We start from the raw sequence: 25,452 nt of genomic DNA on the forward strand, positions 1-25,452 counted from the left end.
AACGGCGTCCTCTCTGTAGTGAAGAGTCTGGGCCTCAGACCCGACAACCATCAACAACGGCCGCGGAGAAATCAGATGTCGGAAGTTGAACGAGTCATAGCAGACCATGAGACCGTAGCTGCACGGCGGAACCTTCTACGCGATCGTCGACATGGGCCAGACAGACCTAACCCTGGACCCGGACGAGGGCCAGCGGATTGTTGAATACGGCGAGCGTATCAAGCGCGCTGTCCAAGCCACCGTGCACCCCGTCCACCCTGAGAAATTTGGCCTTCATGGCGTGACCAACCTCATCTTCACGGTGCCCCTGACAGAGGGCGTGAATGGGACGACGGCGCAGAATGCGGTGGTGGTGTCCCCTGGGCGATTGGACCGCAGCCCTTGTGGAACCGGGGCGTGTGCACGCATGGCGCAGTTGCATGCGAGAAATCAGCTGGCTGTGGGCGAGCCGTTTCTGCATACGAGCATCATCGGGACTGGGTATGTTGGTTCGATCACGGGGACCACCAGGGTTGGAGAGTACGAGGCAGTACGGCCGAGGGTTAAAGGGAGTGCTTGGATTACTGGCTTCCAACAGGTCGTTGTTGATCCGACGGATCCTTTCCCGGAAGGATTCCGGGTTGGCGATTCGTGGCATGTCTCGAAGGTCCCGGGGCCTGCTGGTTCGAGGATAGATGTTAAGCTGTGAATCATCTGTTTCATTATTATACTCCAAAGAGTGCCATGTTGCAGATAGTTCACCTGTCTATCGCGGTGTGCGTACTGATTTAGTGGTTGCTCCATAGCGTACTCCAGACTCCCCCTCCCCCCGGGGCTCGCTTGATGATCAACAGAGGCAAGGCGTCAGAATGCACATCATTGTGCACAACCTTGTCGATCCCATCCCAGACACAAGATAGAATAGGTAAATTATTCGCGGTGGTGAAAGTGGAGATCCGAAGACAGTGGTGGAGTCAAACAGGAATTGACTGGTGAGACGGCTGCATTTTATTTGCCATTTTCTCTGTAATTGCAGGTGCTAGTCTCATTGAACATTACGATATGGTCAAAGAGTAACAGATTATCGATGTTGAGTGAGGAAAACAGAAGAATAAAACATTCCCCACCAATCCAAGTACATACATCCCCTCCCCTCTGATTGGCCACCAGCTTCCTCTCACGTGACCACCCCACGTGCCTCTTTGTCCTCCGATCTCGAGCTCCAACTCTCCAAGTCCAAACACCCCAGCCCAGACCCAAAATGAACGCCCAATTCCAAACCACCCTCTCGGACTTCGAATCAAAACTCAATGCCCTCGTCACGAGTCTAACCACCTCCCCGACCGCGGCCGGCGCCCCCGCCGCAGCAGTCGGCCTGCTCGACGCCGACGACTCGCTCACCTCGGCCGTCGAAACCCTGCGCCAGCACCAGGCGAACTACGCGCGAATCTTGAAGCTACGCGCCGAAGCCGAGAGCCTCGAGGACCGCGTGAAGAGCATCGTGCGCGATGTCGTGAACTACGAGAAGGAGGTGCGGACGACGTGCGGGGACGACGAGGAGGATAGTGATGAGGAGGTCGATAGCGATAGCGATGACGAGGATGAGAGCGAGCGCGAGAATGAGGTTGAGAGTAGGGATGGACAAGAGAAGGAAAAGCGCACCGGGCTCCGACACACCAAAGAAGTCGAGTACAAGCTCCTGCTCGACTTTGCGCGCCGCATCAGCAAATATAACCTGCAGGCGGCGTCGGACGCAGAGCAGGGGATTCACGGGAACGAGGCGCAGACGCGGAAGAAGCTGGACCAGGATACGGAGATGGGCGGGACCAACACCACCAACACCACCAACACCACCGGGAATGCCAACGGCACTGACGCTCCTGCCGGGATCGAGCCCGTCTCGACCGTCACGAAAGAAGCGACCTCGTGGCTGGACGAGTCGGCGAACCTGACGCGCCAGGTCTATATGCTGCCGTATCCGATGGAGGATCGGATCCGGATGGGGCTGATGGGGCAGATCCAGCTGGCGGCGGCGGAGGGACGGCCTGGCTTCGACGCGGACGGGGAGGTGGAGCGGCTGATTCGCGAGGCGGAGGGGACTGGGGCTGCGGACGCGATGGCGCCGGTGCAGCCGGGTGAAGGGACGAGACATGCAGATGAGGCGGCGATGGCGGCGGCGCATGCGGGCTCGGCGGCCAGTGCGGGCGCTGGGAGGACAGCGCCGCCGCCGCCAAAGCCGAAGGCGATGCTGGATTTGGATCTGTATGATCCGGATGATGATGATTAGATGTGGTTGGAGGGTGGGTTGAGGTATCTGTGCTTTCCTGGGATGTTGAATAAAGATCATTCGGACAGGTGAGATGCTACTATCTGGTCTGGTGGACTGTCTTTGGCTATATGGATGATCTGCTGTAGTTGCATTGGCAATCTTTCAGTTAGGATGGACGATACCTATATCGGAGCGCAGTGTATTTAACGAGACCATGACAACTGAATTTCTAAGCTCAATAGGACTTGGAGTTCTACGTGTAAGGTGTACCATATTTGAACTTCAGTAATACCCAGTTAACATCAATGACCCGGATACTACCGTCTTTGGCCAGGCTTCTCTAGTTCTGCCCATAGTTTCTTAAATAGACATGAACATCGACCATCTCCAAACAGAAGACATTCTAATCGCCAATCGCTGCAGTACCAAGAAAGAAGACCCGTAGAGACAAACACAACACCAGTCCAACCACCTTCAACACCCACAACCAAATAAACAACCGCCAAACTAACCCTACGTCTGACACCACGCAGTCTGCAACTTCCTGACCTGCTCCCCGGTCCCCAACCCCAAATCCGCCTCCACACCCCTCAACAAATCCCTCACAATATCCCTCTCCTCAGCCCTCTCAAAGCACTGCCCAACCGCATACAACAGTGGCACCATATAAATCCTCGCCGCGCTCTGCGGCCTCCCCAACGCAATCCCGCAGATCTCTTTGCACCGATAATCCGCCTCCTTCATCAGTTCGCGGTAGCCCTGGAGCCGGTCGAACGCGGTGCTGGGCCCGCTGACCGCGTCCGGGGGTCGATTCAGGGCCAGCGCCAGTCGTCCAAAATGGTACTGCTGCATGGCGGCGGCGCAGGAGGTCAGGCTGTAGAATATCTCGGGGAAGGGGAGGTCTTTGGGGTGTTGGAGGCGGAGGCAGGGGCGGAAGGTCTCGGGGATGCGTTCGAGCCAGGATTGGAATTCGAATTGGAGTTTGAGCCAGGTGGAGGTTGTGGGGTGGGTGGTGGAGGAATTGGAGGAGGAGGATGTGGTAGTGACGGCTGGAGGGGAGGGAATGGGTGTTTGGCCGGCCCATTGTTCTAGTTGCGACTTTTTGGAATCGGCAAGGAAGCTGATCACTTTGTTTAGGAGCCAGATGAGGCTGTTGGCGGAGAGGTCTTCGGGAGAGAGGCGTGGAATGGGAGAATTGTCGGAGGAGAGAACGTTGCCTTGGTCATCGATGGGAAGGCCGCTGGCTCGCCAGAGGGGCAGGTTCTGGTGGTTGAAGTGTGGTGGCAGTCGGGTATAATAAGAGCTAAGATAGTCCTGCCTAGCGAGGTTCCAGAAAGAGGCTGCCGTGCCGTGGGAGAATGTGGAGTGAGTTGAAGTTTGATGGTGTAGTTCGAGTATCGTGTCGAATAAGGGTGCGATGCCCCTAAGCTGCCTGCAACTGGTTAATAATAACTTGGGCAAAATGTTGAGATACGCACGATTGCCAGTTGTCTCCTGACTCATCCAGGAGCTTGTATAAAGTGAGGACTGTTGCAGCAGCTAGCAAGTTCTCGGTTTTCTTCCAGAATTCAGTAGCCGCCTGTTCTTCCATGAGCGTTTGGGATCGAGGTTGTCTCGTGTGAAGGTTCAGCCACCGGCGAACGATCTCGATCGGTGACTCCAGAACCGCAGAGCTCGACACGGAGGTATAGGCATCAGAGACGCTGGCGTTCATATGAGAAGCAGCCAGATAGTAGTAATTGGCGGCTTTGAGAAACCAGTCCACTTGCGCCGAATTGGGATACGTTTCCATCGTGGCAGGGCTGGTGAACATCCCGCTACCGACGTGCAAAACAGCCCCTTTCATGCGACCAAGATGCTTGGCGGAGAGGGCCGCAATGGCAAATCTGAGGAATGGATCGTTGATCGCACGGATAGGTACAAAAGCACCGAAGAACTTGTTGGAGTCGGAAAGATCGAGCCTGCGCCGTGTAAGCGGAGTATGAGCCAGGCTGTCATTACTTACCATGGTCCTAAGGTCTCGGAATAATGTCGTATGAGAAAAGCGATTTCGTGCTCGGTTCCTGTCATAAGTTCGGAAAAGATGTCCTGAAACTCTTCTCGCTCACTTCGCTGGGACGGGCTAGACTGCGCCAACCCGGCGTTCGGAGACAGCGGCTTCTGTCTGGAGTCGCTGTATACATTGCCCAGCTGATTGAAACCCTCATGGAGTGCATTCGGAACTGGACTAGGGCCAATGCTCCTACTAGAAGCACTGCGAGACTGACTGAGGCCCGCATCCGCCGGTCCAGTTTCTACAGGCGCATAATTTGCTACCTGGTTCGCGAAACCTGCAGGATAAGGTCCAGCCGTGGACCTGATTCTGAGATCGTGCATGGGTGAGTGCATTTCCGCTTGGTTCATCCTGTCAGATTGCCAATCGGCAGGAGCCACTTCCGACCGCAGAGACACATTGGACGGATGATCCAAATTGCGGTGCACTGGCGCGGGATCGCCAGCTATCTTTAAGAAGTCAACATGAGTCAGTTCTCTCGCCAAGCAGCAAATCTTACATCGTCTGCAGCTCTGGGTGCATGCGGCCGCAAATTGCCGTCCTGATAAGGCGCATATCGTCGCCTTACCGAAGCACCTTGATCTATGAACTTGCGAGTCTGGACATATCCAGGGCATTGAACGCCAGCCGTGCTGCAGCGCTGGCAGTGTGGACGCGTCTCATCACACTGTATAGGTTAGGAAAATCCACAGATAGGACCATAAGCACGAACTTTGAGATGCCGCTTCTTACAGCGCTCGCAAGCCTTGTTTGATGGTACGCCCGGCATTCTTGCCACGATAAGACAGTCCTCTGGGTAGCTGGGCAGTCACGTCTCTTGAACGAACAAATGCAACCATCATCTCACAGTATATCCCTGGCCTACTGTCGCCAACTTCCCAAAAGGCAAGGACATCTCCGCGAGCAGCGAGAAGCTTGAAAGTGCAAGGAGTTCGGTAGAAACTCGGCGAGTTAATCAGCGCGGCTCGGGACGGGACATTGTTCCTCCGACCGTCTCGGGCATTTGTCCGATCGCTCCCTATACTTCTTGACCTCGTCATCGTGTTTCATGTTTGCCCTTCCAACAGATCCACTTCGTTGTCGCTGCAATGCTTAGAACTCCACCAGATACGTCGGGCTTACCGCAGCCACGGATGCTACAGGAGGGCTCGCCGCGTCAATACAACCCCCCGGGTCGCAAGCGACCGGTGCGTCATATGGCGACAGATTTCGGGACGAGTAGTGTGTCCGGTGCTGAGAAACGTCGGATATACGACGAATGGACTAGTTAGTATACTGCGCTGAATTTCCATAGCTTGTACTAAACCGTCCAGGAGCTGGAAAGCCTCACAACTTGATCTGCTCGCAATGTCGAAAACCAGATGATTTGATTCCATGCGAGACTTGCTGCAGGTCCTACCACGCAGCGTGTCTTATGCTTGGCGGTCTATCACCTCACGCAGGAGCGTTTCATTGTCCGTCATGTAGGCGAAATCAATGGGACCAGTCTCTTCAATTTGACACTCCCCTGCAATCGTCCAACGTCTCCCCCAGCAGCACCCCGAGTGGGAATGGCTCCAGAGTCACCAGTCCGTCTGTATACATGGCGTTTGATCATCGTTCGCCACTGGACTCGCCGGGGTCGACTATGTATCCGCAGAACTTCCGACAGCTTGATCATTCAATACCTGTTCAACCTGCCTTCGCATCTCAGGCCAGGGATTTCTTGATGAGCAACGGACAGTTTCCGGCTCACCAGGAGTTTCCGCCTGAGCTTTTGTCGAGATTAGGATCGATGATGGCAGCTCTGGAGACGCAACGATCACTGCAAGATGAGATTCGGAATCTGAAAGAGGAGAATGCAACTTTGCGGAACGATAATGCTAACATGAGGGATTACTTCAATTCTAACCTGCCGACTCGTGAGCCCATGATCGCCGCTCAGCCATCGGACATGTCGGATACCCCGAAGGTGACTGACACCAGCGAGAAAGCATGGGACAGGATCATGTACGACATCATTTGAGGCTTATGGTATATGTGCTGTCATGGTCGCGCTACTCATTGAGCAAAAGACAGTAGAGCTCAAGGAGTCTGTATCGGATTTCGATCATCTCTTAACGTACCATATTCTAGCTCCTGGGTTGGGGGCACGATGCGCACCTGCGAGCGACATTCCTGGTACTGCCCTCCGGTGAAAAAGTCCATGGCTCAAGAACCAAACGAAACTCCTGGTTTCTTTTAGCGTCATCTGTGCTTGACGCAGAAAACTCCCCTTCAAATGTCAGAATCCATTGGATGGGTTGCAACGGGGTTATTGGCGCTTAGCAACCCTCTGTCCTCCATGCGCCACTCGCTTCGGCAGCCGACGAATTTAACAACGGACGGAAGCAATAACACTCGACAGGCTACGTTTTCGAAAATCGATTATGGTAATCGAACTTAACACAATTTTGAGGTCATGAGATTAATGATCCACCGTGGAAAATTCCCCACGATCTGCTGCGGAGTATGAAGTGCGGGGAGATCGGTTGGGACGGAATGTCAATCCATTCATTGATTGGATTATCCCGGCCCTTGCAGAGTTACATGCGTCAATGCAAGTCGCTAAGTCGATGTGACTGCGGACTCGGGCTATTTTGGGCAATCTTTCTGCCAATCGCCGCTGCCATTGCCGCCGTGTGGTTGATGGGCAACAATGAGGGGCCGGCGCGTACTACATAAATACCTAACTAATGGTCGAAGATTTAACGTTGATGGCTCTTTCTTTTCTCACAATTTGCAGGAGTTGTGGATTGAGTTCGTTGTCCCAGCAATACTCGCTCTAACAACCGTGGAATGTGGTTTTGTGTGACATCTTTACTTATCGTGTTGTCATTCCAGCCACCCACGACAATCTTGGAAATGCAAATTGAAGTGTCGGGTGTTTAATTGTTTTGAATATCTTTTGCCTGCACTTCGCCAGCGATCTCTTTCGTTGGCGCTCGCGCTTCTCATTCCGACGTGCAGTATGGCACTAAAAAGCTATTTCAACATGCTTCTGGACGTCTTTACAACACTGGCTCTGTTTGCATGCGTTGTATATGCTAAAGACAACGAAGATCCCAAATTTGACGTGTTGGATTATGTCGATCCACTCATCGGAACTGCCAATGGAGGTAATGCATCTGATCTTTCTGCGTAACCGACATCTAATTGATGAGCGCAGGGCATTCGTTCGCTGGGGCCACTCTTCCGTTCGGTAAGTCTTGGAGACGCAGTTGCTGTCACCTACTTATGCGACCTAGGCATGGCAAAAGCCGTAGCCGACACTGAAGGCGAGAACCAAGGCGGCTTTGCATACGACACGACAAAGGTCACCGGGTTTTCTCATATGCATGACTCTGGAACTGGAGGCGTAAGTCTGCATGGATACTATGTATTCTAAACTACTTACCCAAGATAGGCAGCTTCGCTGGGCAACTTCCCCATCTTCATTCACCCTAGTTGCCCGGAAAACGACCCCAGCAAGTGTAAGTGGCAACAGACCGACAGAGCAACTGTGTGGAAAAAGGGTTCTCCTAAAGCCAGGCCGGGGTACTTTGGCATCAAATTGGAAAATGGGGTCCATGCTGAAATTACAGCTACGAACCGCTCGGCTCTGTATCGCTTCAGTTTTGAGAACGGCTCCGAGCCACTCAGTCCGATTGTTCTCGTTGATTTGATGGACCTACCACAGTCTCGCTCGGAGGGCTTCGCATCCGTGGATTCATCTACCGGACGCCTTACCGGCAACGGCACATTCAGCCCTAGCTTTGGTCAAGGAACTTACACCCTCCACTTCTGTGTCGACTTCAAAGGGGGAAAGGTTCGCGAGACAGGGTCGTGGAACAGGAATTCAGTGGTACCTAACCAGAACACCATCGTTACAAGCAGCAGCGCTCGCACGGATTCGGCGGGTACGTATGCCCATTTCGATACTATCGAAGCAAACGACAGCATCCTTGCAAGAGTGGGTGTGAGCTTTATGAGTGTGGACCAAGCCTGCCGGAACGCGGAGAAAGAGCAGCCCGATTTCGACTTTGCGGGGACTGTGTCTGCCGCGGAGGATGCATGGAGAGAAAAGCTGAATGTAATCAGTATCGATGCTGATCAAGTCTCGACTGATCTTCAGAAGGTCTTTTGGAGCGGTGTCTATCGCACGATGATTAGTCCTCAGGATTATACTGGAGAAAACCCCTTGTGGGAAAGCGATGAGCCGTACTACGATAGCTACTATTGGTGAGATCACTTACCTCCATCGTGAGTATTGCTGACTGGGATAGTATATGGGACTCATACCGCGGCGTTCACCAGCTTTTGACGCTCATGGACCCGGCTTCTCAATCGCTGATGATCCGAAGTCTCATTGATATTTACCGTCATGAAGGATATCTCCCCGACTGCCGCATGTCCCTCTGCAAGGGCTGGACACAGGGCGGCTCCAACGCAGATGTCTTGATTGCAGAAGCGTATCTGAAAAAGATCGAGAACATCGACTGGGACACCGCCTATGAAGCCGTCGTTAAAGACGCGGAAGTCGAACCACCGAACTGGGACGTAGAAGGACGAGGAGGTCTTCGCAGCTGGAAGAACCTCGGCTATATCCCCAAGGGTGACATGGACACAGTCGGCAGGGGTCTGCGCACCCGCAGCGTCTCGAGAACGCTTGAATACGCGTACAATGACTTCTGCATCGCAGAGATGGCTCAATTGATGGGCCACGACGCCGACTATGAGAAATATACTCGACGTGCGTCTAACTGGAAAAACGTCTTCAAGAAAGACCAAAAGTCATACATCAAAGGCGTGGATACCAATTTCACCGGCTTTGTACAGCCCCGACTCCCAAATGGCACATGGGACTACCAGGACCCGATATTCTGTAGCCCATTGATGAACTTTGACTCATGCTACTTGAATGCAAATGGCCACGAGACTTACGAGGGCAGTTGCTGGCTTTACACCTTGTACGTCACCCCCGCATTGAACGAGTTAAGACTAACAAGCTCCACAGCTACGCACCACAAGACATGGGCTCATTGATCACAACACTCGGCGGACCTAAGCACTTTACCGCCCGGCTAAACTATCTCCACGAATCCGGCATCCTCTACGTCGGCGACGAGCAAGCCTTCCTCACTGTCTTCCAATACCACTACGTAGGTCGACCGTCTCTATCAACTAAACGCGCGCACTTTTACATCCCTTCTCAATTCAACACCTCTGTCTCCGGAATCCCCGGAAACGACGACGGAGGTGCCATGGGCTCGTTCGCCGCATTAAGCATGATCGGCCTCTTCCCTGTCCACGGCCAAGATGTCTATTTGATCAGTGCGCCGTTCTTCAAGGAGATTAGTATTCGGAACAAAGTCACGGGCAAGGTGGCTACCATTCGAGCGCTTAATTTCGATGCTGGGTATAAGGCGATTTATATTCAGAGTGTGAAGCGCGATGGTAAGCCTTGGAGTAGGAATTGGATAGGGCATGATTTCTTTGCGGAGGGTGGTGCTCTAGAGGTAGAGCTTGGGGAGAAGGAAAGTGAGTGGGGGACGAGAATTGCTGATTTGCCGCCTAGTATGAGTGAGTATCAGTGGTAGTTCTCTTGTTAGCTGTTGATAGTGGGGTGACCTGGAAGGGCTATCAGGAAAGGAATTACCTGACTGAGAAAAATTCAAATTAATTGGTGTATTCTGGCAGACTGCTCTGTTTTGTTCCAGAGAATACCTAGACGGAGCATGTCACACATCATGATCCTCCAAGTCTCGTCTTTCTGCATTATCCTTCAGATTAAATCACTCTATTTGTCGCATAGTATTCTCTTTTAAAATAGGACTATAATAATATTCTTGCCGGCGAAGTTTCAACATTGCATTTTGTGAATAGTATTTCAGTACAAAACGAAGCTATACACAAGACCTGGGTCACTGGACCAGATGAAGCCCTAATGCCGGAGCAAACCTGAGAAAGAAATTGAAACTTCAGCATCAAACAAACCCATTGCGCAAGGAAACATAGACACTCAATATTCCCAACTGTATTATGATGAGGTTCCAGATGTTTACAGTAGCGAGAAACCCGCTCGAATTTCTATGGATAGAAATATTGAGTTTTGTGTGAAGAGACAATGGTGCTTTGAGAACTTGGACTCCAGAGATGGGGAAGAAGAAATAGAGAGAACAAATTCATCGCCGATCCTAGTTGAAATTTAAGCAGAGAAGCGGTACTAAAAAGGACTACAAAAGGTGACATGGATATAGTTTCCGCGGTGCAGAAGTGAAAAGTACAGCTAGTGATTCGGCCCTATAAGACGAACTGTTGATAAGCTGTGCATTGCTGGGCTAAAGTAAAAACTATGAAAAGATAAAGCGATATTCGACGATAGATTCTCACGAATAATGCCTCCAATTCTAAACCGCAGAGTGATGCTAAAATAAGGATGAAACAACAAAGTTATGCATTGGATGACTATCCGGCATAATAGTTGCTTAGTCACTATTTATCCCGGCCCGACGAATATCCGAGCGACGTCCATCTTATCATCATGGAGAAGTCCATCTCATTCTCTAATACATCCACTATTCAGCATCACCAGTCCTCTTTGATGCTAGCAAGATGGGCTCTATCGCGCGTACGGCGCACCAATATCTCAGCTCGAGGATGTAGCACGCTATCTCACTCACACAACCGAATGACAACCATCACCAACACCCCAACCAAAAGAGCCTCCATCCAGCAAAAGCAAAATGCAGTGCGAAGCAGATGTCTACAAAATCCCCGGACATTCTTCACAGACGCCATTCCCACCGTGCTCATCCCGCCCACCATCTTCACCACGCTGCTCCTCGGTCTCTGGACCTGGAAATGCTTCTGGATCGTGGTCATGCAGGACAAACTCCTGTATATAGCATGGCTGCCGCCGTTCGCGCGGTCTGAGCAAATCGCCGACTACGAAGGGCAATGCGGTCCCGTGCGGTGGGAGGGGAAGCAGATCCGGAGTCTGGACGGGACGAAGCTGACTGTTTGCGAGGGGCGGATGAAGAGCGCGGTGGGCTCTCATGTTCATGGTCATTCAGACGCTACGGCCAGTCTACGCGATGACCTTCGGAATTCAGATCCGACCAAGCCCAAAAAACGCGTCGTGATCTGCTACTTCCAGGGAAACGGCGGATCGACGCCCCTACGCCTGCCGCTGCTCTCGGATATGCTGCGCACAGTCACGTCCGCGACGGAAGACCCCAGCGTCGAATACATCGTCACGGCGCTGTCGTACCGCGGATACTGGACGTCGTCCGGCCGCGCGACGCAGTCGGGGATCGAGTTGGACGCGCAGGCCTTCCTGGCCTGGGCATCGAGGACGTATGCGGGGCCGGACACGGACCTGCGGCTGGTCCTCTGGGGCCATAGTCTGGGGTCCGCGATCGCGAGCACGGCGCTGGCGACGGATCTGGCTCGTCGGGATGGCAGAGAGTCCTCTGTGGGGGCGCCGATCAGCGGGCTGGTTATGGAAGCGCCGACGTCCAGCACGAAAGACATGTTGATCAGTTTGTATCCGCAGAAGTGGCTGCCGTATCGATATCTGTGGCCGTTTCTGTGGAATAACTGGGACAGTTCGCGGGCGATGGAGCGAATGGCGAAATGGCGGGATGAGTGCCCAGGGATGGAGGCGGAGGTGGAAGAGGATGGAGACGACGAAAAGACGATGGCGCCGGGATTGGGAACCGTGAAGCCGCGACGAATACATCGCTCGCTGCCGCCTATTCTCATGCTGTCTGCTGAGAAGGATGAAGTCATCCCACCGCACGCGGTAGATCAACTTGAGGCGGATGCGAGAAGGATGGGACTGGTCCTGGAGAGAAAGGATGTAGCTGGTGCGATGCACACTGAGGCGTTGGTCAAGGTGGAGGGTAAGAGAGCGGTGGTGAACTTTCTGCTTTCTTGTACCTAGCTAGATAGCTCGCGGTGAAGGAGACGACCGAGAGAGAGAAGGAGAGACGGAGGCTTCTTAGCATGTAATATTCAATATCTGAAACTAGAACAGTAGATAAAAGGACGCTCGACCGGAGGATTAGCCAAGCAAAGTTGGCAATTATCCCCCTCCCCCTTCAAATCCAGGGACCAAGAGAAGATTACCCATTCACCTAGTAATGGGTGAAGAAAAAAGGAAAAAAGAATCGCGTGCCAGCAAGAAAAGTGCAATTTGCCATATCCTCAACTTCCGAGTGATGAAACCAATTTCAGACGTAATCAATCGTCTGGAGGAAATTTGATATTACTTGGGGGTCCCTCAAACACCCTGATATTTGCGGCTGGGCCCAAAAGCTGCTCGACAGTGGGCTGTTCAGGGATGTCCCAGTTCTCGCACGAGTCATCCTGGAAGCCGACGATCTGGTCGGGGCGAAGAGGCTTGGAAACTACGACCTCCGCTGCGCATGTGAATACTTCGTTGAGATCCGATCCTCCGGTCATGTCCAGTCGATGCATCAGTGGCCTCGTCACCAGGACCGGATAGCGGCCGGTAAGATCAACCTCTTCCTCAGCAACCTCACTGAGCCAGTGCGTCGTGGACAGTGATCGCTTGGCATCATAACAAGGGTGCCGATTTATCGGGGTCAGCAGAAGACCCCTTGGCTCAGTCCCCACCCAGACAGCCAGGATTGCCACGCGCTCTAGGGTACTGACCAACACGTCGAAGCGCCTTTTTATCTCGTCCGGGTCGGTCAATGGACGAAGCAGCGGGTGTAGCGGGTGATTCTCGGACAGCAAGTGCTCCGCAAGGCGCTTGACAATGGACTTTCGATGCTGAACGGTGCGCAGGATGATCGATTCATTATAGCAGCGTCGGTTCGTCGTGTCGTTGAATAGGCGAATCGTCGTGCTGCGCCACTCCTCTGCGCCCAGGATGTTAACTGTCGAGTGAAATGGCAAGATGATTAGCTCACGGAAGAAGCTGTATGCAAACAAAAGAGAAAGAGAAGAAGAGAGCTCACTTTTTCTGATATGCCTCCACGTCTTATACAGCTCCACAGCCAACGGCGGGGCAACGTGATCGACCTCATCCGTCTGATTGTCCACCGTATCCACGAAAAAGAAAGGGTTGGCTAGCATGGTGTCAAAGGTCGCCTTGGACACCAGGGCCTGAACCAGTAAAGTTGGGAGTATGTGTAAGGTCTTTTCGGGGAGGTATTCCAGCAGTCTATCCCACTCTTTTGTGATGCAGTATCCATCAAGACCATCCAGAATTGCCTGCTTCTGATCGGCAGACAGGAAGTCTTCCACGGAGTCCCGACCTTCTTGCCGAATGGCATGCTCCACTGCCCAGTCAAACGCGAATTGGAACAACTGCTTCGCTATATGCTCGTCCTCTATGGTCTGCCACGTGCTGGGCTCATTGTCGATCCAGGGGAAATTACCTGCCATTTCTCCGGCGACTTTCTCAATCCTGGGATAGTCGACCGACCAGCAAGGTTTTAGTGGGCCCCAGCGCTTGTATTCCTTGACGGGGCCGGTCCCAAACCATAAGCATTCGTCTCGAAGAGGCCCCAGATGGAGGCCCTCGGGTTCATTTGACTCGGTGTCGGCGTGGGGATCGGGAGCAGGTGCTGGGGGCTCTTCTTTGGGTGGGGGTGGAATTGGAGGGCTCGGGGAGGATCGCTTTTTAGCCAGTCGAGGTGAGCGGCGCTTTTTCTACATATCATGTTGTCAGAAATTGCTCAAGTCCTGATCTACCGGTTCCATTAGACTCTTGAGGCCTTACCGCAGTGTCCTTCCCGGCTGCCTTGGACTTTCTCCGATTGCCCATCGCGAAGTGGGTGTTTGATAACAAGAGTGGAAGGAAAGCGAGAGAGTGGAAGGGGAAAGATCGAGAGAAAGAGAGAGAGAGCGTGATTCCGTGGAATGAAAGAGCAGGACAGCAGCGGAGTCAACTTCAATATGGGAGAAAGAGAACTCGGAGCACTTGTTCATGCCCAATATGTGTTCAGTCCTGAGCAAGAGGGAAGAAGAGGCAGAGAGATTCTCTTCGAAAAACGAAAAATAAAAGCTGTCAAAGAGGGGACAGGGCCCTTTGTTTTGATTTCGGTGGGTGGCGACCTCTGAAGCCTATGGCATGGCTTCCTTTGTGCCCACGCCTTTAGGGGTTCCAGTGGCTTGCAACCCAGCCAATAAGTCAAAGAAATGAGTCCCGAAAGAAAAAGTACTCATCTTTGAGCCCGTTGCTTGCTTGTCCCACTTGACTGCTCATCTCTCCGTCCAGAATCGGGGAACGGCTTCCTGCTCTCCGGCGGGGAATTTAGCCCTATACTGGAGAGGTTCCGGACGCACTCTGTGGGTGTTTACATTAGTGTTGTGCGTCCGTATTTCCCTTCACCCAATGCTGTATGAGATGATGGCTGCAGGAATATGGGGCCCTTCAACGCCGGCCTGCCTATCTCGAATCAGACCACTACGATTGAAGAGAGCCTGAGCATGAATTCTGGCGGTCTGACGTTTCTGTCTCTACTTCTCGTAAGGCTGGTGTGAGCTGGCCATCGGAGATGCAAACAGAGCTCCCTCTAGCATTGGGCGGTCCGACGGGATGCCCTCCATGTCTTCCACTCACAGGCTAGGTCCAAGTGCAAAGCCAACGGACGCCAGGTTTCACAGAGTAGGGGAGCTGCATGCCCGGTGCCGGCTCGCAGATTGATTGGATCCAGCCCTCCGACAACATGCAAGGCTTGGGATGCACAAACGCAGGTCTCGCTATCCTACTGGCATTTGCCATCAGAAGACGGTTGTCGGAGTGGTCCATGAGGGTTCAGTTTCCTAGAGCAGCGAGAGTTCGCACAACAGTCAAAAGATCTTTTCTGGCAAGGGCAGGGAGCTCCCCATCTTCCACAAAACATTTCTTCATCGCACACTTCGCTCTCCAGTCCACGCCAGGTGCTTCTGCCAAACAGTTCTCCGAGCTCTGTTTTATTGATAAGGCCTTTCACAAAGCTTCTCAGATTCATCATGGATTTGCCTTTGGTGATCTCAGTCGACTTGGGGACAACACATACCAGTCTGTGCAATCATTACTCTCCAAACTAGCACCAGTCATTTCCTGTTATTTTGGTTTCTTGCTTCCTGGTTTATGCTGTGGCTTCTTGGCCTTTTCCCTATCCTTTTTACCCTCTCCTTTAATTCTCTCTTCGCACATACGTTACTAAATACCTACTGATAGGCATCGGTTACGCCATCGTCCACGGGGACATTGATCCAAATGAAATCCGGATCATCGAACATTGGCCGGTCGGCCAGAATTTGAACGCTATTCACGGCCGAGTGCCAACCCGCATCGCATACGCCCAACAGAATCGACCTCTACGCAAGAACCGATGGGGATACCAGGTGGGGCCGGAAATGGTGTCCTGCTCTTGGACGAAGTTATATTTTGCTCCCAACAGTGCCCTCCTCGTTGACGAAGCTCTCAATACCACCGCGTCCTTAGGAATTTTGCAACATCCTGAGGACACATCACCCCGAGATGTTCTAAAACACTTTCTTGGGGAGGTTCTCGAATACGCAATCCCCCTCATAAAGAGGCAAATCGGTCACAATTTCCCAACGATGCGCAAGAAACTCATATGTACAGTTCCGGCAGCCTGGTCTGTCGAAAGTAGATCTGCGACTAAGCAGATCGTTGAGGAAATTTGCCTCGGGCCAAATCAGGAGGAAAACGACCTGCTAGACATATCAGTGGAAAATGAACCGGAGGCCGCAATGGCGTGGAGTGCCATTAGTAATTCATTTATTCAGGACGGGAGTCGCCACCAGGTATGAGGCTCGATCAGAGGCCCTTTATTTGTCTTGTCTGGGCTTTGAACTAATGGCTGGATGGTAGGCAGGGGTATGTATCCTGGTCGTGGACTGTGGTGGGGGTACCGTGGTGAGCCCTGCATATTTATCGGGCACCATTTGCCATGGGAGACTAACTGACAATCCATAGGATTTGGCAAGCTACATGATCACTGGTGAAGGTTCTTTTGTATATGAAGAGCTCACAAGCGCCATTGGTAAGAATTCCTTCGACGCTAGAGACGATGTCGGCTGAACCTGACCAGGTGGTCTATGCGGGTCCACTGCCGTGGACCGCAATTTTTACGGTTGGATGAAGAAGGAGTTTGGCCGCGCGTTCGATGACATCCCACTGAATTTCAAAGGACCCGGCAGTAGGTTAATGCACGTTTTTGAAAAGTGCAAATGTGATTTCAATCCCCCCTCCGCGCAAACTTTCTTATTACCGTTGACCATGGGAGCAGCGAGGGCCCACAGGCTCTCCTCTCGCTATGACGAACATTTTTCCGTTGTCAAACTCACCAGGTATGTTGCTGCTGAATCCACTTTCTTATGGCCGAATCAGTCCACGTTCACAGCCACTGACGGATTACCCAGTCAGGACATGCTTGCCTTTATGCAACCGGTAGTTCAACACATCTTCGAGCTTATTGACCAACAGATTCAGGCAACCATGCAAATAACGCGTGGAAAGGCCGTGAACGTATGTCTGCCATTATATTGATGATTCAGCAGGAAGGTAGACTGACGATGATGCAGAAGGTCTTGTTAATTGGGGGTTTTGCGCGATCTCCGTACCTGCGTGAAACTCTCACCAACCATCTGAAGGAGTGTGGGCTAGCCCAACTCCACTGTCCGCAAAACCCGTCTGTGTTCCTAGCCTTCTGCTTCTTGAATTTTGTTTTGTGAAGGATTCTAATAATTCTTCTTAGGCATTTGGCTGTTGTTAAAGGCGCGGTCTTGCGAGGCTCCAACCTCTATGGTCCCGTAAGGCGGATCGCTAGATTTGCAATCGGAGTACAAAACTTGACAGAGACGAGTACCATTGATGGATCCCCGGCGCACAGAAAACAGATTATCTGGCTTTTGAAAAAGGGAGATAAGTACAGTGGGGTTGAGACAGTGCGTCGCACATGCCATTACTTTCACAAAGAACATGATATCCTCACCGCAACCGTTGGCATCTACATAACAGAACAGGACTCCCTTCCTACATGGTTCGATGATAGCGGTATGAAACAGTCATCTCGCCAGGAATCTCAGAACTTCTTCTCTTGCTAACCCAGAACCTTCCATTCAGGGGTTAAATCTGCTGGCTGTCTTCGTGTCGATCTGTCAGCGATTAACATGGCAAGCCTATACCGGACGCACCTTAATGCAATAACAACTTATCATGTACCTTTTGATGTTGTTACCACATTACGGGCACCAGACGTCTCCATGGAGTTTCAGGCGATTACAGCCCAGGGCGAGATTCTGGGAATAAAGCGCCTGAGATTGACCGAATTTTGGTGATTTCTGTTCTGTTTCTACTTTTCCCTTTCAACATTACTGCTTATTTATTCTTTTTTTCTTCTTCTTTTTTTCTCTGGCTATCCCTCTCTATCTCTAATCTTGTTCATATTCTTTCCGGTTCATCTCCCTATATTATCTCCACAAAATGCACCTAGCAACGCATGGAGTCCCAAGCGCTCACAGCGAGTAGCCGTAGATTATCGCACAGCTCATCCGAATTACTCCATAGACGCATAAACGTAAATTCAATCTATCAATACACTCAATCAGATCCGACAACATAACACAGAAGGCAGAAAAGGCAACACCTCCTCCATCTCTATCTCGCAGCCACTCCAGCACAAGTAGCATCCAATTTATTCCGAATCACATCCCCGCCACGGCCACCACAATCGCAGCAAATAGTCCCGGCAGGATGATTCCAGGTCGGATACTCCCCACGCCATCGTCGAAGACATCGTCCACTTCATCTTTCACGTCGTCTTTGATGTCGTTGGCGCCATCTTTGATGTCATCTCCGACGTCACTAGCTTTATCTTTGACCTCGTCTAGAAGACTGTCGTCGTCATCATCATCGTTGTTGTTGTGGTCTCGGTCTCGCTCATCTTCATCATCGTCATCATCTCGAACTTCTAATTGTGGAAGATGTTCATCGCCTGTGGAGGGATGGATGGACCGAGCATCAAGAGCTTGGATCGAGTGCTCTTCCGAGGCACTACGGCGCGCAACGTCGAGGGTCGAAGAGGGTGGCGTTAAGAGTCCAGCGAAAGCAGAGGCAGGGAGAAGGAGGGTGACGCTGATCGTTGAGAATGGAACGTGCATGATTGTAAAAGAATGTCTCCGTCGCCGATTGAGAAATTGAGATATAATGTAGTTATGGTAGCCGGGCCCGAATCGATACTTCTTCTCAATGTAAAAGTGACGAGCAACTGGGCTTAGGTATATGCGATGTTCGTAACTCGCGATAAACAAACTGAAAATTAAAAGTAGACTGAAGTCGACCTGATAACAGAATCAAAAGCACACAGGATCCTTCTCAACTTAAATACCCAGTCCCTACTCTAGAAACCTTAGATCTCATAATCTTCATTACTGCCCCCCTTTCTCCCGAACAGGCCAAACACGGCGCTCATGCATCGCTGACAGCCGTCAGATCCCAACGCCACATCGTCCATGCGCCGCGCATCTGCCCAAGTCACTCAGGCAGTGCCAGCAGCTGACTCGTAGGGCTGGCTGATGCCTGCAGTCATGATGAACAACGCCCGGTGCAGTGGAAGATGAAACAGCAATCACTCCTAGACAAATGACGTAGGGCTAAGACCTTCAACCGTATTAGTTGAAATTCGATTGTTCTGGGAACGAACTAGAGCACATCCAGCTAGATCTTGGCTAATATTATTGCCAGATTAGGCAAAATCCAACGCTCGTGTGCGCAGAGCCCCCGAATGCGTTGTTGCTGAGGCTCGTATTGGGCATGTTGATCGGTCTTGGCGTCAGTGTGGCTGTGTTGGCCCTCAGGCTGGGATAGAGAAGGATGTACTTGAAACACGAGGGTGATATGGCGAGGTTATATGCGGTCGGCTGTTCTTTGTTAGTGGGCTTTTCGTGATAGTTAGATCTACATGGGTATATGCAAGCTATCATGGAAGTTAGCTCACAAAAGCGAGCAACTATTCTATCTTCTCGTTACAGTTCCCAGGATAAATACTATCTTCGAGAATAACAACTGTCGTTGAATCAAGTCAGATCTAATTATATATCTTCCCTCAGACGGTATTATGCAATTGTTTCATAATAATGCCAGTTGTAAAATATTAACCGGCAACAGCAGCAAAACCAGTCTAGCAACCAACATCCCAGATGAAAGCATCTGGATGTTAATCAATCCCCACTTTCACTTAATCAGACAAACAGCTTGAAAACAGAATAAAAGCTAAAGATCCCGGCCGCTATAAACGGGTATACCAATGGCTTGATTGCAGGGTTGCAATCATAAACAGCTCGCGTCGCAACCCAGTGCTGGATACTTGTTCGCGGCGCCCCCTCAGTAAAAAACATCAAATCCATCAACTTTTTCGTCAAGGCCTGTGCATTGGCCGCTCGATCGAACATTTCCTTCTCATAGACTGCCACACTTTCCAATTGGCGCTCTCTATCCTGATCCTTCGTGCTGATTATCGCTTCCGCCAGTTTCATCGCATCTTCTGATGCAATATTGACCCCTTCGCCAGCGAACGGCGTCATTAGATGCGCCGCATCACCCAAAAGAGTGACACCCCGTCGCGTCTCCCACTTCATTCCCACTGGAAGCATATAAAACGCATAAATCCTCATATCCCCCTCAGTGAGGTGAACAAACTCTCGCAGCTCTGGTGCCCAGTCTTCATAATCGCGGCAAATCTCCTCCCTGGAGGGCTGCTTGGCTCGCATTTCGTTCGCCCAGAGCTCATCATGTCGCCCATACGCTGATGCCCGAATACTTCCGTCCCCCATTTGCTGACCCATAATAGCCTTGCCGTCGGAGTACCCGAATATTGATCCGCGATTCACTAGCTCGTACACACGAGGAGCTTTCTCAAGAGCGTTGGGAATCGAGAAATTGAACCCCGAGATACCAGAGTATTCCGGCTTCGTCGCAGTCAGGGATCCTCGGACTCGGCTCCAAGACCCGTCGGCGCCCACAATCAAATCGTATCCTTTCTCTATGCCGTGCGCGAAATGCAGGTCTCCGTTCTCGTCGACCCGCTCGAGACGGTGATTCCAACGAACCATGTCCTCGGGGATGGATCGCAAAAGCAGCAGACGGAGCTCAAGGCGATCAATCTCCGGGTTCGATGCAAATACACGCGGGAGCTGGAAGTAAGGCTGGGCTTTTTTGTCGCAGACCGTGAGAGCTGATCCGTCGAATCGTGCGTGTTTTAGAAACTCGTCGTATAGGTTTGCTGCTTTTAGAGCTGCGATGCCGGTTTTCGTATGCAGGTCGAGTGTTCCGCCTTGAGAGCGAGCGTCGAGCGATGGTTCTGCCTCGAAGATGGTCACGCTGACAGCGTTTAGATGGAGGAGGCGAGCGAGGAGGCAGCCGGCAGGGCCGGCCCCGATGATGGCAACTTTTAAAGGAGGCATGAGTATGTCGGGAGGGGATAGTTTCGATGGCTAATAGTGGCACGGAGCATGAGAGCAAGCATGGCAGTCTTAAATAAAGAAGTCAGTGATCACCCGATATCTGCAGAACCAAGGGTCATTGTCTCATATTCATGTCATCACCTAGTTTGGTTAGTATACCGGATTACTGAAGCCTAAGTTCCATGAGAAAGCTGCGGCCAATCACTACCATCACCAACTTTATGGAATTGCTGCCTAGATGAGAGTCAGGCAACACCATTTTTCTCGGATCGATGGTATATCCTCAATTTAAACATTCTTTGTTTGGGTGACCTTACCACGCACTCGGGTCTACCCGGTGCGACCAAGGCGCAACCCGAGCGAATCCACTCAGCATGGCCGAAAAGCCCTGAATGGTCATACGCATGGCATCGGGCTGCTGCAAGTCCACAATAACAAATACGCGCATTTCTTGGCGCAGTCGAGTAACACACCAATAGTGGACCAATCACTGCGGCGGCTGGCTAACACAGACGACCCAGTCGAGTCAGTCGGGGCTAAAAGACAAGGGTTCCCGGCGCCATGAGCGCCTTCCGTGCACCAGGAATGCTGAGTGGCTGGCTTTATTATAAGCTTGCATATAGCGTTGGTCTCGCGAGTACGACAGTTGCCTATTTGGGCGTAGCGTGCGTCTAGTGGAAGACATCGCGGACTCTGCCATGCAAATGTAAATGCTCATCTGTCGTGCCGATAAAATCCCACCACTCCTTTGAATCGCGACCATTTCCCTTCTGGGCTGCGCAATCAATAGGAGACGGTTCTTGGGTGGCTGTACACGGATCCAGCGCTATCAAACAGCTCGAAGGATGTCCAACGTTTGCGAAACATGCTCAATATCTATCTTTATACTGGACAGAAGCCGGGGTGTTGGGGACTGTTGTAAATTTTTTGTCCCTTCAAGAATCTCTATTGGCCCACAGTAGCCGTGTTATGTCCAGAATCATGAAGCCAAGTAACCCCCACAGCCATCAACACGCCATGCCAGATGTCAGCAAGAACAAATACATATAGCACATCCCATCCCAGTACTGGCATGCCAAACAAACTCCATTTCCATAATACTTCTCACCATCATCATGTCTAAGCTCCGACTCCCCGACACCCCAGCCTGTGACCCCTATAACCCAGCCATCAACCCGGGGAGCTACGGTTATCAACCCAGCTTAGGATGGGGCATTGCATTCACCCTCCTGTTCACGGCGATAGCGGTCGGGCAGACAGTCCATTTGGTGCGCACTCGAGCCTTCTGGACCGTCGTGTTCATCGTCGGTGCTATAATCGAAATCATCGGCTGGGTCGGACGGACGATCAGCCATCGGTGTCCATACTCCGGGGTATGTTTTCGCATGCAGACGGCGACTTTAATCATGGGTACAACCACCACCCACCTATCCCTCCCATCCACCTACCAATATACATCATTAACAAAACCCAAACAGGCCCCTCCTGGACCCAAGCCGGAATCTACATCACCCTGTGGGTTCTCATCCGCGACATCGGCCGCCACGTCTCCCCCTTCCCGCCAAAAACCTACCTCTTCATCTGCCTAATCATCGACGTCGTCTGCCTCACCACCCAAGCCGTCGGCGGCGGCCTCACCAGCTCAGCCTACAGCCAGGGCATCTCCACACAGCCCGGCACAACCACCATGGTGGTAGGAATCATCGCACAGCTCGCCGCCGCAGTGATATTCTCCTTCCTCCTGGCCATCGTGATCTACCGCGGGGCGTCGGATCTGCGGGCTAATCGCCCGTTATTCTACGTGGCGGCGGCGACGGTCTTCGCGACGGCAATGATGATCATGCGTAATGTTTATCGATCGATTGAGTTGACGGAAGGGTGGCGGGGATATCTCATTTTGAATGAGAGGTTTGTGTTGGCGTTGGATGCGTTGCCGATGGTTCTGTCGATGGGGATTTATGTGTTTTTTAACCCGGGGGCGCAGTTTGGGAAGCGCAGGGCGAGTGCTGTGGATGAGCAGGAGCTTGTTGGGAGGGAGGAGGTGAGGAAGAATCCTGTGCAGAAGTTTTTTAAACTATGATTGCTGGTTGGGTGTATTGGGGTGGCTTACTGGTTGGTTTCTGGGCCTGGCTGCTTTACGGGTGAGGAAGTTGTTATCTACAATTTGCGAAAGAAACGGAGGGAATTCATAACGGAATCAATAATAGCAAGCAAGAGGTCAAGCTTCCAGTGAAAGTTTTCACTTTATGGAGCTGTGTGTGCATTCGCGTCGAGCCCAAGATAAATTAAAAGCGCGAGATGATTTTGTTGACATATCAGATATTGCAAGGACTACCCAGTAGCCCAGCTGAGGTTTTTGGTCTAGTGGTAATATCAGGAACATGCTTATAGATTTCTTTTAGAAGCAGGGATTGAATATATATTGCTACCGCATATCACGTAATCGTCTAATATGCCTGATTGCCCCCAAATAAAGGCACTATTAGCTCGGCAATCCGTCCCATCTAGTATTAATATACTCCCCGGAGCAAAGAAGTAAAGACCTAGCTGATATCCAGTGTGTCTGCAACCCAAACAATGTAGAAAGGGTTATGGACGGCTATTTCTGCCTCAGGCACAGGGGTAAGGCAGGCTGCGACCTGCGGTACTTCTGGGAATTCTCCATAGTCCGAATTAAAGTGGGGAATAGTGTGCGCCCCCGGCTACTCAGGATCATACCTGATCTCTGTAGGATCATTTGGTCCTGAGATATGCGGGTTGAGGAATAAATATTATAAAACTTGGTAGCATACCGTGACCGGCGCTATATGCTTGATTTATGTTGGCTTTAGAGTATAAAGCTATTAACAGGCGGGTCCTTCAACAACATCCGATGTGGTGTAATGGTTAACATCGCCGTCTCTCACACGGCAGCTCGGGGTTCGATTCCCCGCATCGGAATAACCACTATTACATTTCTTTTTCTTTTTGTGTTTCTATCTTTGAAATCATACGCTCTATTGGTAATAAATAGTACGTGTTTTTGTACTAAGTATCGCCTGCTCTTGTTGGCGAAGAGGAAGGAATCCTTGGTTTTTTCATCTTATTTATTCCAATCTTTTTCTTTTTGATTTGGTCTCTAAGGGCCTAACATGGATTGACAACATATCGCAACTCTAAACCCGCACTGTAAATTGAACCAGGATGAAAACAGTTACTCAGGACGCCTGAATCTGAGATGAAATCCCGACTTTTCCGACCATTTCTCAACCCGCACAACAACCCTCGTGCGGCCCTTAATGCTCTTGGAAACAGTCCTGTCTTCCTCCCAATCATTCGACTCTTCTCTCAAGCACTGCATATGGCACTCCCCAAAAAGCCGCCACAGAGCCAGACAGATCTTAGCAGAATTCGTATCGTAATGGTCCAGAGCTCGAAGGTCAAACGTGATTTTCAGGCATTGCCAGCCAGGACGCATCATCGCCTCTTCCTTATGGCCCCAGGACCCTTGGATCATTTTCGCCTGCAGCCCCGACGCCATCTTGCATGGGTTCTCCATGTCGCGGTCCGGAATGGTGGTGTACATGATGACTCGGAAGCACGAGTCTTTTTCGAATTCGAGCCCATCTTCAGTTAGCTGCTTGCAGCGGTCCCGGTCCTTTTGTTGCACTGTGCCGGGCATCACGGTTGGTTGGGGGTCTTTTTCCCCGGCGATGAATCGACGCAGTTTGTTTAGTGGGTCGGGCATTTTGTAGGAGTGTTTGGTTAAGTGAGGGAAAGGGAGGAGGATGGTTGAGGAATAGTCAGACAGGATCGGTGCCCATGAGGCCGTTCTTATAGAGAATCTGCATCGTTCCAAGCGGAATGTTCCCTGAAGTCTGTGAAAAATAAGGGAATTGGCCGGAAAGTACCGGAGTTGAATGGCATTGAGTCCAAAGCATACGATATCTGGGACTTTGTGGAGGATAAAGGGAGGTTCCGGTCAACGGCTAAAAAACAACAACAAAGTAAGCAGCTGTCTATTGTGGATAAAGCGATAGTACTGTACCTACAGATGTATAATGGTATTGCTCTGGGTTTGTAGAAGTTAATCTTCGAGTAACAGGGCTGTGCTTCGCGCATGGTAGGACAAAGGACTTTGCAACATCTGTCCCATCAAAACTTGTGATTGCTTTTATGGATCGTTTTGAGCAGAACCTTTGAGCTTCGCGCCTTCCTTGGCGCTTCCGATTTCAGCCAATTCACCAGCGACTGAGATGGTTTGAAGCAGCTTTTTGATACTGAGGTTCATTGATAAAGCTTTGATGCAGTTTTAGATTATCTAAAGCTAGCGTGAAGTGTTGATAATGAATCAACCACAATCTCAAAGGTTCTGTTGGGATGATTAAAAGGAATTGGCGAAGGGAGAAGAGGGTTGCACGGACAGAGAAGTGAATGAGAAAAGTGAGAAGAAAGACCAGATCTTGCGATAACCCAGCTACCTTTTAGGCAGCATTAATTTTCTTTTTCTTCTCGCTCTCAGCAATCATTCACTCCTGTGTGAATTAAGAAATTTCGTCTCTTCTAGCCCCCTCCATATTCTGACATAATTTTTCACCTAATTTCCTCCTTGGCTCATCTGTTCTACATTCCCTCCCTCCGGACGGTGGCTTAGTAGGGCAGATCCCTTCTATGACCTGATCTTGTCATGCTGTCCGGGTGACTTCTATTCAAAAGTCCT

At 51.2% G+C, this 25,452-nt stretch overlaps 11 protein-coding genes, 1 non-coding gene and 1 pseudogene across 13 annotated transcripts; 8 read left to right on the top strand and 5 right to left on the bottom strand.

Annotated features, from left to right (window-relative positions):
- Positions 1-121: 121 nt before the first annotated feature.
- On the top strand, positions 122-688 carry P170DRAFT_355209 (proline racemase; the record flags this gene model as incomplete). The annotated part of the gene is made up of 1 exon (XM_024844080.1): positions 122-688. A coding segment is annotated over one exon (567 nt), but the record flags the coding sequence as incomplete, so codon positions are not given.
- A 534-nt stretch (positions 689-1,222) lies between these two features.
- Positions 1,223-2,482, top strand: P170DRAFT_435256 (uncharacterized protein). The gene has a single exon (XM_024848899.1). It carries the CDS (start codon positions 1,241-1,243, stop codon positions 2,264-2,266), a length of 1,026 nt encoding a protein of 341 aa, XP_024705305.1. The 5' UTR covers positions 1,223-1,240; the 3' UTR covers positions 2,267-2,482.
- A 39-nt stretch (positions 2,483-2,521) lies between these two features.
- P170DRAFT_435257 (Zn(II)2Cys6 transcription factor domain-containing protein) lies at positions 2,522-5,203 on the bottom strand. Its single transcript, XM_024848900.1, has 5 exons — positions 5,014-5,203; positions 4,801-4,968; positions 4,254-4,750; positions 3,727-4,209; positions 2,522-3,680 (listed from the first exon to the last, which is right to left on the bottom strand). Exons 1-5 carry the CDS (start codon positions 5,068-5,070, stop codon positions 2,762-2,764), a joined length of 2,124 nt encoding a protein of 707 aa, XP_024705306.1. The 5' UTR covers positions 5,071-5,203; the 3' UTR covers positions 2,522-2,761.
- Positions 5,204-5,389: 186 nt separating this feature from the next.
- P170DRAFT_473578 (PHD finger protein) lies at positions 5,390-6,306 on the top strand (the record flags this gene model as incomplete). Its single annotated transcript, XM_024853059.1, has 2 exons — positions 5,390-5,567; positions 5,615-6,306. The coding sequence occupies 2 exons, from the start codon at positions 5,390-5,392 to the stop codon at positions 6,304-6,306; spliced, it is 870 nt and encodes a 289-aa protein (XP_024705307.1).
- A 1,008-nt stretch (positions 6,307-7,314) lies between these two features.
- On the top strand, positions 7,315-9,898 carry P170DRAFT_354590 (glycoside hydrolase family 92 protein; the record flags this gene model as incomplete). Its single annotated transcript, XM_024844041.1, has 6 exons — positions 7,315-7,438; positions 7,489-7,521; positions 7,568-7,677; positions 7,726-8,540; positions 8,585-9,268; positions 9,316-9,898. 6 exons carry the CDS (start codon positions 7,315-7,317, stop codon positions 9,896-9,898), a joined length of 2,349 nt encoding a protein of 782 aa, XP_024705308.1.
- Positions 9,899-10,881: 983 nt separating this feature from the next.
- On the top strand, positions 10,882-12,419 carry P170DRAFT_435259 (alpha/beta-hydrolase). Its single transcript, XM_024848901.1, has one exon. The coding sequence runs from the start codon at positions 10,990-10,992 to the stop codon at positions 12,244-12,246; it is 1,257 nt and encodes a 418-aa protein (XP_024705309.1). The 5' UTR covers positions 10,882-10,989; the 3' UTR covers positions 12,247-12,419.
- Positions 12,420-12,585: 166 nt separating this feature from the next.
- P170DRAFT_424436 (uncharacterized protein) lies at positions 12,586-14,100 on the bottom strand (the record flags this gene model as incomplete). The annotated part of the gene is made up of 3 exons (XM_024847568.1): positions 12,586-12,607; positions 12,664-13,985; positions 14,056-14,100. The coding sequence occupies 3 exons, from the start codon at positions 14,098-14,100 to the stop codon at positions 12,586-12,588; spliced, it is 1,389 nt and encodes a 462-aa protein (XP_024705310.1).
- An 856-nt stretch (positions 14,101-14,956) lies between these two features.
- On the top strand, positions 14,957-17,630 carry P170DRAFT_473582 (Hsp70 family protein; the record flags this gene model as incomplete). Its single annotated transcript, XM_024853060.1, has 10 exons — positions 14,957-15,305; positions 15,502-16,094; positions 16,162-16,206; positions 16,267-16,333; positions 16,382-16,489; positions 16,580-16,640; positions 16,713-16,818; positions 16,875-16,981; positions 17,048-17,346; positions 17,416-17,630. 10 exons carry the CDS (start codon positions 14,957-14,959, stop codon positions 17,628-17,630), a joined length of 1,950 nt encoding a protein of 649 aa, XP_024705311.1.
- Positions 17,631-17,879: 249 nt separating this feature from the next.
- P170DRAFT_134802 lies at positions 17,880-18,627 on the bottom strand (annotated as a pseudogene; the record flags this gene model as incomplete). Its single annotated transcript has 1 exon — positions 17,880-18,627. A coding segment is annotated over one exon (631 nt), but the record flags the coding sequence as incomplete, so codon positions are not given.
- A 749-nt stretch (positions 18,628-19,376) lies between these two features.
- On the bottom strand, positions 19,377-20,971 carry P170DRAFT_435260 (FAD-dependent oxidoreductase). The gene has a single exon (XM_024848902.1). The coding sequence runs from the start codon at positions 20,751-20,753 to the stop codon at positions 19,533-19,535; it is 1,221 nt and encodes a 406-aa protein (XP_024705312.1). The 5' UTR covers positions 20,754-20,971; the 3' UTR covers positions 19,377-19,532.
- Positions 20,972-21,934: 963 nt separating this feature from the next.
- On the top strand, positions 21,935-22,731 carry P170DRAFT_332658 (RTA1 domain-containing protein; the record flags this gene model as incomplete). Its single annotated transcript, XM_024843372.1, has 2 exons — positions 21,935-22,163; positions 22,232-22,731. Coding segments are annotated over 2 exons (729 nt in total), but the record flags the coding sequence as incomplete, so codon positions are not given.
- An 890-nt stretch (positions 22,732-23,621) lies between these two features.
- On the top strand, positions 23,622-23,693 carry P170DRAFT_t68. Its single transcript has one exon. It is a non-coding gene; the product is annotated as a tRNA-Glu (tRNA).
- A 253-nt stretch (positions 23,694-23,946) lies between these two features.
- On the bottom strand, positions 23,947-24,480 carry P170DRAFT_473586 (uncharacterized protein; the record flags this gene model as incomplete). The annotated part of the gene is made up of 1 exon (XM_024853061.1): positions 23,947-24,480. One exon carries the CDS (start codon positions 24,478-24,480, stop codon positions 23,947-23,949), a length of 534 nt encoding a protein of 177 aa, XP_024705314.1.
- Positions 24,481-25,452: the final 972 nt, after the last annotated feature.

The sequence above is a fragment of the Aspergillus steynii genome (assembly GCF_002849105.1).
Source record: "Aspergillus steynii IBT 23096 chromosome Unknown P170scaffold_3, whole genome shotgun sequence".
Classification (NCBI taxonomy): Eukaryota; Fungi; Ascomycota; class Eurotiomycetes; order Eurotiales; family Aspergillaceae; genus Aspergillus; species Aspergillus steynii.